At 44.1% G+C, this 14,166-nt stretch overlaps 1 protein-coding gene across 1 annotated transcript in view; it reads left to right on the top strand.

The window, feature by feature from the left end:
* Positions 1 to 14,166, top strand: part of UTP3 (UTP3 small subunit processome component) — a gene marked incomplete in the record, with an annotated part of 39,695 nt that overhangs the window by 6,099 nt on the left and 19,430 nt on the right. The window contains 10 exon segments of the mRNA XM_078771570.1: positions 4,383 to 4,451; positions 4,608 to 4,732; positions 5,047 to 5,232; positions 5,378 to 5,449; positions 5,541 to 5,581; positions 5,720 to 5,813; positions 5,929 to 6,060; positions 6,158 to 6,264; positions 8,045 to 8,111; positions 12,529 to 12,636. Of these exon segments, the coding sequence (XP_078627696.1) occupies positions 4,383 to 4,451; positions 4,608 to 4,732; positions 5,047 to 5,232; positions 5,378 to 5,449; positions 5,541 to 5,581; positions 5,720 to 5,813; positions 5,929 to 6,060; positions 6,158 to 6,264; positions 8,045 to 8,111; positions 12,529 to 12,636 (1,001 nt within the window).

Here is a 14,166-nt window from a genome sequence, read left to right as displayed (position 1 = left end):
GTTTTTACAACCGGATGCGCTTCCTGCCGCCAACCCTGTTAGTCCTCTTAGGACAAACAGGGAATTACCAGTGAACTGGTCCTCAATTTGCCGACCTCGGAAGGATGACAGGCTGAGTCAACCACCCTGGCGTTAATTCAGCGATTGACCGGGATTCAAACCCAGGATCCTTGGATCCCAAGCTGGCACCCTAACCGCTAAGCCAACACCAGGCTATTCTTCACCATTGGGAGATAGGCCTAAAGCCAACGTTTAGCAGGATATGTCAAGTTATGGACGGATTTGGATGAAACTTGGTGGAGAGTTTGTGTATGTGAAAGGAAGAATTTGTTCAATTTTCGTGAAGATCCAGATCCGGATTCGGCTAGTATAATTTTTTCAGTGATTCTTCACCTTTGAGCGATATGGCCAAAAACAGATAAATAGCAGGATATCTCAAAAAGTTATGGACGGATTTGGACGAAACTTTGTGGACAGGTTAGGTGTGTGACAAGACTGAATCGGTTTGATTTTTGGTGAAGATCTGAATATGGATTTGGATACGAGAATTCTTTAATTTTCAAGTGATTCTTCACCATTGAGGGATCAGTAGAAAAGTGATATATTACATGATATTTAAAACAGTTATGGACGAGTTATGAATAAACTTCGTGGATGAGTTGGTTAGGTGACGAGAACAAGCCGATTAGATTTTGGTTCAGGTCCGAATCCAGGTCAGGCTTATCAGTGGGATGCAAAACATAAACGATTCAGCTTGGCGGAGGTATGCGCTCTACCGAATGCAGTTCTAGTTTGTTTAAAAGTGTTGGGGTTCAGGGGCAGGAACCAAATTGATACTGACGATGAGCCAGTTGGTGAGGGAGGGTCGGGAACGATGATGAGTTTGCTTGGGGTTACATTTAAAAATGAATGATTTGACCCTTTAAAAACACATTAAACGGGAGGTTTGTGTTTATTAACATCCTCGAAGTGCATCTCACCTTAATAGCGGCGTGAGGCAATCAATATTTTATTAGTTTTTAAAAACTGATATAAATACATTAATAGCAATTTGAAAAATAAAACTTCCAAATTACCTTTGATCCGTGTTCACTTCCTTGTGAAAATCTGCTTTAGTGACCTCGCTCTCAAAATCATTTTCCTCTTTTGATTGCAAGGCTTGTGAGAATGCACGGTGTACTTTTGGGCATGTTCGAGCCGTGTACGCGCGAAACTTTTCAAACTTTTTACATTCTCGTGATGAACAATGACGTCCATTGGTATCTAACGAAATTGATCCTTGGATCCACGGTTCAAATACGGGTTTATTTCGCCATAGGATTGGCGTGTTTGGTGTTCCGTGACGGGTTTAAATTCCATTTTCCTGTTCATTTGTCCATCATGTAATGTCCTTGTAATTCATATGCAAGTGTACTGATGTCTGCTGATGTCCTTGTCCAGCATGTGATTTCGGTACAAACTCCTCCACAGATCGAGACCATTTTGAGTTTAAAAAAGAAAAACGTTTTTAAATGCTACGGATCCCTTTTTGAGGAGCGTTTTCGAGATATCTTAATTTCTTTACATTTCAGGATGTAAGGGTGGAGCTGCCACACATACATCTCACACACATGGACATACAGATGAATCCACGAGACATCACAAGACTGTTAGACGAGACAAACAAAGCCACTGAGCTTGGGGGAAGTGCCGTCACCTCCCAGGGTACTCTGGGTACAAGCGACGTCACAACGGTGGTGCCGCCATTCTCACCGCACTCATCGGGATACAACAACAACAACATGCATTTTAAGGCCATTTTCCCTGCTGGAGCGGGGGTTAGCCTTGCAGTCTCCATGACAATCTTCTCCATCTTGCCCTATTTTCTGCATCTCTCCTTGTTAACCCCCTTGCCCGCATTTCTTCTTCCACCATCTTTAGCCAAGTCTTTCTCGGTCTTCCCCGTCCTACTTCCTTCTACATTCAGTTCCATCACTCTTCTCAACCAGTCACTTTCATCCTTCCTCAACACATGACCAAACCATCTCAACCTGTTCCTCTTCACAGCACCAATCACTTCAATGCTGCTCTATTCCCATCATTTTTCGCAATTCATAATTTGTCTCTCTCTCAACGATACCCCGCACATCCATCAAACTATTCGCATTTCCACCCTTTCCAACCTTCGTTGCTGCTCTACGTTCATGACCCATGGCTCGCTCCCATAAATCATAACACTTCTCACACATGCAGCACACACCTTTCCCTTCAGCTTCAACGACACTCCCCTCCTCATCAGCACGCCACTCAGTTCCCGAAACTTCTTCCATGCACATCTCACTCCAGCAACCGTTGCCGAGTCTGATCCACCTTCTCCATTCAGCATGTCTTCGAGGTAGCAAAATGTTTTCACACCTTCCAGCTTCACGCCGTCTCCAAGATCCAACTCAACATTTCCTCCATCTGCAGCTCCCTCTGTGCACACCTTACATTTGAATGTAGCTGCCACACTGGTTAATGACCCTCTCAGACCACTACATTTTTGATGAACCCACTCAGCGCACATTGTGCATTGAATGGAGTTCACTCCGACACCCTTGCTGCACACAGCACAGGGCCACCTCCCAGTTCTTTCCACCTCACCACATGCTTTACCACTTGCCATCACCTTCGTCTTTCCGGTATTCACCTTTTTTTTTTTTTTTTTTTTTTTTTTTTTGCTTTGTTTTGTTTTGTTTTGTATACAATATCGAGGCTCGTGAAAGAGCGAACATTAATCACATGAACATGTGACTGATGATGGCAGATCTTGTCTCTGCCGGTCCTTCACCTTCAGACCTTTTGTCTCCATACATTCCTTCCACTTGTTCATCTTTTCCTTCAGTCCATCCATACTTTCCGCAATCAACACCAGATCATCTGCATACAACAACTCCCACGGTAAACCCTCCTTTACGTTCCGAGCCAGCACCTCCATCACAGAAGTGACAAATAGTAGTGGACTTAGTACCGACCCCTGATGCACTCCCACCTTCACCTCAAACTCACCACTGTTCCCGTCCTTCGTCCTTCCAGCTGTGCGTGCTCTTTTGTACATTGCCATCACTACTCTGATCAACCATTCCTCCACTCCTAACTTCCTCGATGCCCATGTCAATACTTCGCGTGGAACCCTATCGAATGCTTTCTCCAGATCAACAAACCCAAGAAACAACTTCTTCCTCTTCTCCATGCACTTCTCCTGCAACTGCCTCACAATAAAAAGCACGTCTGTCGTTCCTCTTCCTGGCATAAATCCAAACTGCATTTCGTCGATCTTCACTTTCTTCCTTATCCTCCTCTCCAACACCCTTTCCAATACCTTCATTCCATGCTCCAATAACTTTATCGCTCGGTACGAGCCACACTCCAGAGGGTCACCTTTCCCCTTGTATAGAGGGACGAGGGTACTCAGTTCCCAATCCACTGGAATGCGGCCTTCTTTCACCACCAGATTACAGATCTCTGTCATTCTCTTCACACCCCAACTTCCTGCTGCCTTCAACATATCTCCCACAACTCCCGTCGGCCCTCCCGCTTTTCTACTCTTCATTGCTTTTATCGCTTCCTCAACTTCCTTCTCAGCTATCTTCTCTGCCGGTCCTAAAACTGGGTTACTCTCTATGTTGCCATCTCATTCATTCTCTGTATTCAACAGCATTTCCATATATCTTTTCCATCTTCCTTTAATTCCATCTGGGTCCACAACGATTTGTCCCGCTTCATCCTTCAAGCAACTCAACCCCATCACATCACACCTCTCTTTCGCTATCTGCTTTGTAATCCTGAATACTGCTCTCTGAAGAGGTGACTGGTTAGGTTTACGTAATCTCCAGTAAAACGTGCAGGCTCTAAGGCACTAACTTTCCGGGTGCAGGATCACGCTCTGCTTCCGATGCACTCATCGTGATGTTCAAGATAAATTTTCTGCACCTCATGGATGCCAACCTATTGTACACAAACATCTATACACACACACACACACACACACACACACACACACACACACACACACACATATACAGACACACACACACACACACACACACACACACACACACACACACACACACACACATATACAGACACACATGAAGGTGGATATCTTTGAGACATGGGCGGGCTCTGTTCCACCTTCTGAAACTCGCATATGGAGATGACAACCAACGACAAACACAATTTTCAGATAGATGTGGGGATGGCTTCACATGATAATATCTTGTGACCGTCGCTACCTTGTTTACATACTCTTTGGAGTAATGTGCCGACATCCTTTTACATCAAAAAATGTTTTTATTACCTGTTGGTCCATAAAATGCTTTGTTGCTGTGAGGATGTTCTTACATGAGATGCTGTTCGCACAGGAATGCCAAGTGCTCTGGCATGGGGCCACAACCGGCAGACATTTTACCAAGTCGACAAAACTCGTAAGGGTAAGTTAATTGGTTAACTGCTCTCTGAGTCTTCCCTCCTCGGTGTGGCTCGTCTAGAATCCCCTGTCCCCTCTTCTTATCCATTAACTGATCCATTACCTACTCAGCTTCACCTAGTCTTGGCTGTGATGTTTATTGTTGTTGTTATCGTGTCAGGTGGTAAAAAGCGGCAGCAGGATGAAATTGAGGAGCGAGCTGAAGAGGAGAAAGAGGCACGAGAGATTCAAAGACGTCAGGCAGAGGAACTTCAATTATCCGATTTTGGTCTTGATTTGATACAGGTGCTGTAACCTCTTGGCGTTGTTATTGAGGCCCCAATTCTTCATTTCTGTCTCTGTCCTCGTCTCACCTTGTTGAGACATCTGTCTGTGCCTCACTCGGTTGTGAATTTGAGGCCTTTCCCATTTAAGGGTTTTTCGTATGTTCTGCTTCTTCCATTGTGTACATCTTGAGAAGTCTGCTGCTTTGGCCTTCCCCTGTGTTTGCCGTGTGAATGCACTCGGTATGTGTAAGATTGAAATCTGTGTGACTGGTTAGGTTTACGTAATCTCCAGTAAAACGTGCAGGCTCTAAGGCACTAACTTTCCGGGTGCAGGATCACGCTCTGCTTCCGAGCCGTGAGCCCGACAAAGAGCAGAGTCACGACGAGGAGCCGCCTGCACTGGAAGAAAGTGTGAGCTTGCACGAAGGAATAACGGGCCTCTCCGCACGCTCGCTCCGTCGTCTCATCCTCGCCGACTCGCCAGAGCTGCCCCGACTTCTGGTCGACCTTGAGGCAAAGGTCAGTTTTCGTGCGTATTTGAGGTTCCCGTTGTATTTGCAAATGATCGTGTTCACTCGTCGATACGCCTGCTTTGACTCGCCGACGCGCAAACAAACATGATAAACACGTCGATGTCCAACGCGTCCTCTCATCCCACGTGCAGCTGCTCTCGCTTAGAGATGAACTTTGCCCCCTGATTGACTTCCTCGCTGAGAAGCGTATTCCAACAGGCAAGGTACTCGTTCTTCGATAGGGTTCTTCATTCTGATGCTTTTATTATTTACTATTATGAGTACTAACAATTGATTGTGTATGTCACCTTTTAGGGAGCCGATTTTCTGCAGACAAAATATCACCTGTACTTTAAGTGAGTACGTGTCTGTCGGTAATGGTGTGGGGGGGAGGGGGGGGTTGCATTTCCTGGAGGTTAGAGAATGTCTTGTTAGATGTGATTGGGTTTAGCCCCCAATCCTTAGCTTATGGGTCTCATTGTGTGTGTTTCCAGTTACTGCGTCAACATCATGTTCTATTTGGCTTTGAAAGGGCAGCGCTCACTCGGCAGCCACCCAGTCATCGACCGCCTCTTACAGTACAGAAATGTAAGTACTCTTGTCCATCGCCTTGTTCTTGTGACATAGACTAGGTCGTGGTGCTAAATGAGCTCCGATTCAAACGATATTCCATCTGAGGGTCCTGCCTTTCGTCGCCCGTTAGCTGGTGAACAACATTGCGGAAACTGAGAACGAATCGTTGAAACTGGAAATTCACAAACTTTTGGCAAATCCGCCCAAACTGCCAGAGCCTTCACCTATGACGGCCATTGATACAGCAACGCTCGGGTCAAAGGTGAGCTGTGCCAGCTGTTTGTCATCTTGTCGATGTTGATTGATTATTGAAATTGGTGAACGCGGCACAGGACGTACCTCTGTGTTTTTTGATTCAGAGCGGCGGCGGAACGGTTAAACAAAAGGTGAATGAAGAGGAAGAAGCACTGAATTACTATGAGGAGATGGTACGGAAGTTGAAGGAAAGGAGGGAAATGAAGGAAAGGTGAGGAGAAAATATAAGCACTGGAAGGGGTAAAATGTGCTCTGTATCTCTATCTATACATAAAGTATTTGTTTACAGTCAAGGCTCGTGGAGGAGCTAGAATGGATCAGGGTGATAAATAACAAAACAAGAAGACTGTCATGCGGAGCACGATATTTGCAAAATCCGCCCCCCGCCCCAAAGTTTGCCATTGATACAGCAAATTGTCCATTTCAAATTGTCCATTTCAAATTGTCCATTTCATGAAGATTAAAATTTGCGATATTGATCAAAGTTCGGGTCAACAGGATGAAAAGTGATGATTTTTCAGATGAAAAATGATGATTTTAGAAGTTTGACCTTGAGTTTACCTTTGACCTTTTGACCTCAAAAATAGTTGGTTTTCCTATTTAGTGACACAATGTGCAAATGCTGTTCAATTCCCAAGTCAATCGGATGAAAATTGATGGTTTTTCAAATGAAAATTGATGATTTTGGAAGTTTGACCTTCAGTTGACCTTTGACGTTTTGACCTCAAACATAGTTGGTTTCGTAATTCAGTGAGGCAATATACAAATGCTATTCAATTTTCAAGTCAATTGGATGAAAATTGATGGTTTTTCAGATGAAAAGTGATGATTTTGGAAGTTTAACCTTGAGTTGACCTGTGACCTTTTGACCTCAAAAATAGTATGTTTCCCAATGTAGTGACTCGATATGCAAATGCTGTTCAATTTTCAAGTCAATCGGTTGAGAATTGATAGCTTTTTAGATTAAAATTGCTGATTTTTAAAATTTGACCTTGAGTTGACCTTTGACCTTTTGACCCCAAAAATATTTCATTTCCCAGTTTAGTGACTCGATATACAAATGCTATTCAATTTTCAAGTCAATCTGATTTAAAATGGCGATTCTAGAAATTTGACCTCCAGATGACCTTTGACCTTTGACCTCAAAATCGATAGCTTCTCAATTGGGACGACCTATACAGCTTGGTGAAGTTTCGTGACGATCGGTTTAGAATTGTGACCTGTAGGCCGGTGACAAACAGACAGACAGAACCACAAACGCAACCGACCAATATACTTGAAAAATCTTCGACTTTGCAAGTAACAAAATGAACAGAGAAGAGGGAAACGTCAACAGCAGGTTTGCTGGACAAAATAGAGGGAAACCTGGACAAGTAAGGGATGTGTGAAGAAAAGAGAGGTAAGGGAGGTTGCATGGGCTTGGACGATGGATACAGAGAAGATGGATACAGAACAACAACACAACAACAGGCATTTTAAGGCCATTTTCCCTGCAAGAGCGGGGGTTAGCCTCGCGGGCCCCATGACAATTATGGTTCCCTTTTTGAGGCAATGTTTTTATGCCCGGATGCCCTTCCTGACGCCAACCCTTTGAGTCGCCTCTTACGACACGCAGGGATAGGGTGTACCTATTCTAAATCGGGGTACACACCGGTAAAGATGGATACAGAAGGAAAAACTGAAAATTTGGAAAGAGATGGTTTTGGGGGTAGGGAGGAGGGTGGAGTTAATGAAGGGATAAAATGTCGTGGTTTTTCATTGGGGATGATCTGAGATTATGGTGAACAGCTGTTTTGAAGACCTGGAGAGAAGAGGATGATTCATGGAATAGGATGTAGGAGTTTGTTACACATGTTCCAAAACAGAGAAATCGATTGAGACTTTCCTGCATTTTTATCAATAGTAAACATGCGTGTATGGAAATGTTTATTTATTTATTTTTTAGGCATTTGTTTTACTTTGTTCATTGCCTTTGAAATCTCTGTTTTTAGGAACGTGGAGCAACCCAACATTGAAACACAGACTCCCAATGATGGAAAACGTAAAATAAACTACCAGGTATGATGCTGCTCCACCAGGTGCCACTGTGTATTTGGTAATATCCAGCTATTATGCATGTATAGCAGGTGCTGCTGTGTGAATTTGGTAATTTTCAGGTACGATGCAGGTCTAGCAGGTGCTGTTTTTTGTGTTTGGTAATTTCCATGTACGATGCAGGTCCAGCAGGTGCTGCTGTTTGTATTTGGTAATTTCCATGTACAGTCACGTGAAAAAGTAAGTACACCCCATGTAAAGTTTTGACTTTTTCAACATATTTCAACATACAGCAATTTGATCTTCATTTCAACAATATTGATAGATAAAGGTGATATAATATAACAAATATCATGAAACATTTACATTTTGTAGTCCATTGTATTATTTAAATAAACATAAATGCAAATTTCGCATGTGGAAAAAGTAAGTACACCCCTACATGTATCACTACTTCAAATACCTAAAATTAGAATCAGGTGCACCAGCTCAGGTGCAAATGATTAGAACATCGTTAGAGAGGATCTTGGAGGAACCTGTCTTATTTAAACCTCAGACATTCAGTTTGGTTTGCTCTTTGTTGTTGAAGTGTGTGGCGTCACCATGCCTAGATCAAAAGAGCTCTCTGAGGCCTTCAGAAAGAAGGTTATAGATGCCTACGAGTCTGGGAAGGGATTTAAAAAGATCTCCAAACAATTTGAAATCAATCATTCGACTGTCCAGAAGATCATCTGCAAGGGGAGAAGATTCCAAACAACTGTCAACTTGTTCAGACCAGGCCGCCCCAGCAAGTTCAGCCCGAGAGCAGACCACAAGATGCTGAAAGAAGTCTCCAAGAACCCCAGAATGTCATCACGGGACCTACAGGTAGCTCTTGCCACTGTTGATGTCAAAGTGCACGAGTCTACCATTAGAAAGAGGCTGCACAAATTTGATCTGCATGGGAGGTGTGCCAGGAGGAAACCTTTGCTGTCCAGAAAGAACATCAGGGCAAGACTAAAGTTTGCCAATGAACACCTCGGCAAAGACCAGCACTTCTGGAACAATGTGCTCTGGACAGATGAGTCAAAGGTAGAGCTATTTGGCCACAGTACCAGAAGACATGTTTGGCGAAAACCAAAGACAGCATTTGACCACAAGAACCTGATACCAACTGTAAAGAATGGTGGTGGAAATATTATGGTTTGGGGGCAGGGGGAGGAGGCTGTTTCACAGCACCACTTGGTTGTCTGCGACATAAGGGTGAAAGGTGCGAGGAGAGCTCGGCGGGTGAAGCACCAACCGAGAATGAAGGTGTGGAGGTTGAGAGAGGTGACAGTCAGGGAGGCATTAAAAGAGAGGCCGAGTCGGGTAGAGGATGATGTGGTTGAGCTTGAACGTGGTTGGATGTCAATGAAAGATAGTCTGTTGGGAGCCGTTGGTGAGGTATGTGGATGGACAAAAGGACCACCGAGGCACTCGGAAACATGGTGGTAGGATGATGAAGTTGGAAAGAGGATTGACGAAGAGGAAGAAGTTCAAGGAGTGGCAGAAGGCGAAGGGTCCGGGAGCAGAAAAAGCAGAGCATGAAAGTTATAAGGCAGCCAAGAAGGCTGCAAAGAAAGAGGTAGCAAAGGCACAGGAGACATGTAGGAAAATGTTCGGAGAACGCTTGGATTCGGAAGAGGGCCAGAGAGCGGTATTCAGGATTGCAAAGCAGATAGCGAAATAGAGGTGTGATGTGATGGGGGTGAGTTGCTTGAAGGATGAAGTGGGACAAATCGTTGTGGACCCAGATGGAATTAAAGGAAGATGGAAAAGATATATGGAAATGCTGTTGAATACAGAGAATGAATGGGATGGCAACATAGAGAGTAACCCAGTTTTCGGACCGGCAGAGAAGATAACTGAGAAGGAAGTTGAGGAAGCGATAAAACCAATGAAGAGTAGAAAAGCGGGGGGGCCGACGGGAGTTGTGGGAGATATGTTGAAGGCAGCAGGAAGTTGCGGTGTGAAGAGAATGGCAGAGATCTGTAATCTGGTGGTGAAAGAAGGTCGAATTCCAGTGGATTGGGAACTGAGTACCCTCGTCCCTCTATACAAGGGGAAAGGTGACCCTCTGGAGTGTGGCTCGTACCGAGCGATAAAGTTATTGGAGTATGGAATGAAGGTATTGGAAAGGGTGTTGGAGAGGAGGATAAGGAAGAAGGTGAAGATCGACGAAATGCAGTTTGGATTTATGCCAGGAAGAGGAACGACAGACACGCTCTTTATTGTGAGGCAGTTGCAGGAGAAGTACATGGAGAAGAGGAAGAAGTTGTTTCTTGGGTTTGTTGATCTGGAGAAAGTATTCGATAGGGTTCCACGCGAAGTATTGACATGGGCATTGAGGAAGTTAGAAGTGGAAGAATGGTTGATCAGAGTTGTGATGGCAATGTACAAAAGAGTGCGCACAGCTGTAAGGACGAAGGACGGGAACAGTGGTGAGTTTGAGGTGAAGGTGGGAGTGCATCAGGGGTCGGTACCAAGTCAACTACTATTTGTGGCTGTGATGGAGGTGCTGGCTCAGACCTTAAAGGAGGGTTTACCGTGGGAGTTGTTGTATGCAGATGATCTGGTGTTGATTGCGGAAAGTATGGATGGACTGAAGGAAAAGATGAACAAGTGGAAGGAATGTATGGAGACAAAAGGTCTGAAGGTGAATATAGGAAAGACGAAGGTGATGGCAAGTGGTAAAGCATGTGGTGAGGTGGAAAGAACTGGGAAGTGGCCATGTGCTGTGTGCAGGAAGGGTGTCGGAGTGAACTCCATTCAATGTACAATGTGCGCTGAATGGGTTCATCAAAAATGTAGTGGTCTGAGAGGGTCATTAATCAGTGTGGCTGCGACATTCAAATGTAAGGTGTGCACAGAGGGAGCTGCAGATGGAGGAAATGTTGAGTTGGATCTTGGAGACGGCGTGAAGCTGGAAGGTGTGAAAACATTTTGCTACCTCGGAGACATGCTGAATGGAGAAGGTGGATCAGACTCCGCAACGGTTGCTAGAGTGAGATGTGCATGGAAGAAGTTTCGGGAACTGAGTGGCGTGCTGATGAGGAGGGGAGTGTCGTTGAAGCTGAAGGGAAAGGTGTATGCTGCATGTGTGAGAAGTGTTATGATTTATGGGAGCGAGACATGGGTCATGAATGTAGAGCAGCAACGAAGGCTGGAAAGGGTGGAAATGCGAATGGTTCGGTGGATGTGCGGAGTGTCGTTGAGAGAGAGGAAGACAAAGGATGAATTGCAAAAGATGATGGGAATAGAGCCTGTGATTGATGCTGTGAAGAGGAACAGGTTGAGATGGTTTGGTCATGTGTTGAGGAAGGATGAAAGTGACTGGTTGAGAAGAGTGATGGAAATGAATGTAGAAGGAAGTAGAGGACGGGGAAGACCGAGAAAGACTTGGCTAAAGATAGTGGAAGAAGAAATGCGGGCAAGGGGGTTAACAAGGAGAGATGCAGAAAATAGGGCAAAATGGAGAAGATTGTCATGGGGACCGCAAGGCTAACCCCCGCTCTAGCAGGGAAAATGGCCTTAAAATGCATGTTGTTGTCGTTGTTGTTGCAGCTTTGCTGCATCAGGGCCTGGGCAGCTCACCATCATAGAATCCACTATGAATTCTTCATTGTACCAGAGGGTGTTGAGGATAATGTGAGGCCATCTTTCGGAAAGTTGAAGCTCAACCAAAGGTGGACCTTGCAACATGACATTGACCCTAAACATAACAGTAAATCCACCAAGGAATGGCTGAAAAGAAAGAAATGGAGGGTTCTGGAATGGCCAAGTCAAAGCCCCGATCTAAATCCCATCGAGATGTTGCGGGGGGATTTGAAACGAGCTGTGCATGCAAGAAACCCCTCAAACATCGCACAGCTGAAAGAATTCTGCATGGAAGAGTGGCCAAAAATTTCTCCGTCGATGTCAGAGACTGGGAGACAGTTATAAGAAACGCCTACTTGAGGTTGTTTCTGCCAAAAGGGGCAATACCACCTATTGGAGCCAAGGGTGTACTTACTTTTTCCACCAACGAAATTTGCATTTATGTTTATTTAAATTATACAATGGACTACAAAATGTAAATGTTTCATGATATTTGTTATATTATATCACCTTTATCCATCAATATTGTTGAAATGAAGATCAAATAGCTGTATGTTGAAATATGTTGAAAAAGTCAAAACTTTACATGGGGTATACTTACTTTTTCACGTGACTGTACGATGCAGGTCCAGCAGGTGCCGCTGTTTGTATTTAGTAATTACTGTGATTTTGAGTTTCTGAGATTCACAAACGCCTGGTGATATGATGTGAATCTTGATCCATCCTTTGTGATATTTTATTTGTGAAACATGAGTGTTATAAAACATCTACATTTTAATGGCCAATTTGTACATTTCTAAATTTTTTCCCCCTTTCTGACTAGATTGCTAAGAATAAGGGCCTAACACCAAAGCGGAGGAAACTGGATCGGAACCCCAGAGTGAAACACAGGGAGAAGTTCCGTCGGGCTCTAATTCGCCGAAAGGGCCAGGTGGGTGTCTCACACTCGTCCCCACGTGATTCCATGTTGCTCCTGTTTTTTTTCTTTTCTTTTTTCTTTTTTGTTGCCCCACCTGCGCAATCTGACAAATCCCTGCACATTTAAGTCTCCAGCGAAACACTTCCGACGACATTCAAACTGATTCTCAAATGTCCGAAATGGCTTTGTGGGTGCAATGGTGATTTACCTGTATGGGTTTGCATTGAGTGAGGGAGATGTGGTCATGCAGTTACGTTTGACAACTTACGAAATGACCGGTGCATTGGGCGGGCACCAAATAACCAGACAGGTAAAGCCTAGCTCGGCAGGAGTGAAACAAATCCGCATCCGAAGGCCTTGCTCTTCGATCAATGCTTATGTCTCATTTTCTGTGACCAACCTGTGTCTCTTGGTGTCTGCAACTTGGTGTCTGTCTATCTGTCTGTGTGCGATACATTCGGTCGTTACTTATCCAATCTCAACCAAACTTGACAGGAAGATTAAGGGCCACACGAAGGAGATTGTAGCAACATCATTTGCCATCGTCTTCCCCCCTCCTCCCGAAGAGGGTTTTCCGGCCTGGGCGAAATCTGTGTTCAGGTGTATAAATAAATAGCTTATTATTGTGTTTTCCCAAGACCGCCTCTAATAACAAAAGTAATAACAAGACCAATGATAGTAGCATAATGTTAATGTGGTTACAAAACCATTTTAATACTAATAATATCCCCCCTACACAAAGGGGGTTTCCTTCTTGGACAAATGCTGTGTTAACATTTATGTACATGTTATCGTGGCGTTTTTCCAAGGTCCCTTCCAAAACTTAATAAACAAGAAAGATCGATCAGAGATTGCAGACACTTGCCAGGTCGTGTTTTCAGTGGTTTTTAAGGCTTTTGTGTTAAAACAAATATGGCGGCCGAACCATGACTGATGACATAATCATTCATTTTCTCCACCAATTTATCCCGAGATGATGCTCAAGAAATTTCATCTTGATCAGATGAAGTTTTGTACTCGTCGAATTATGACGTCATAATGGAGGCACCTATGACATCATCATTAACATATTTTATTCCCCATGGAGAGTTCTTTACAATGAGCCATGTCTCAATTTTTTCTATTCAGCGCTTTCGGAGATATAGAGGTGCAAAGTTTTTCGGTTTTTCCAAGATTGTGCCCATACTGTGTGACCTATGGCGTCATAATTATCATTAAATTGTCATTAAAAAAAATTCTGCAGGTGGAGGTGCACCTATGGTGAAAATTTCCTGTGAATCGGACCAACGGTTGCAGAGAAAATCGTATTTATTCTGTGTGGACAGACAAACGAACTCAAATGCAGTACCCTTTTCTCTGGCGAGGGTAATACCACCGTTTAGATGGTTTCGATGGATTGTGCCCATACTGTGTGACCTATGGCGTCATAATTATCATTAAATTGTCATTTAAAAAAATTCTGCAGGTGGAGGTGCACCTATGGTGAAAATTTCCTGTGAATCGGACCAACGGTTGCAGAGAAAATCATATTTATTCTGTGTG

The sequence above is a fragment of the Myxine glutinosa genome, chromosome 2, assembly GCF_964187855.1.
Source record: "Myxine glutinosa chromosome 2, kmMyxGlut1.1, whole genome shotgun sequence".
Taxonomy (NCBI): Eukaryota; Metazoa; Chordata; class Myxini; order Myxiniformes; family Myxinidae; genus Myxine; species Myxine glutinosa.
This window is presented reverse-complemented; position numbering and strand designations above follow the sequence as displayed.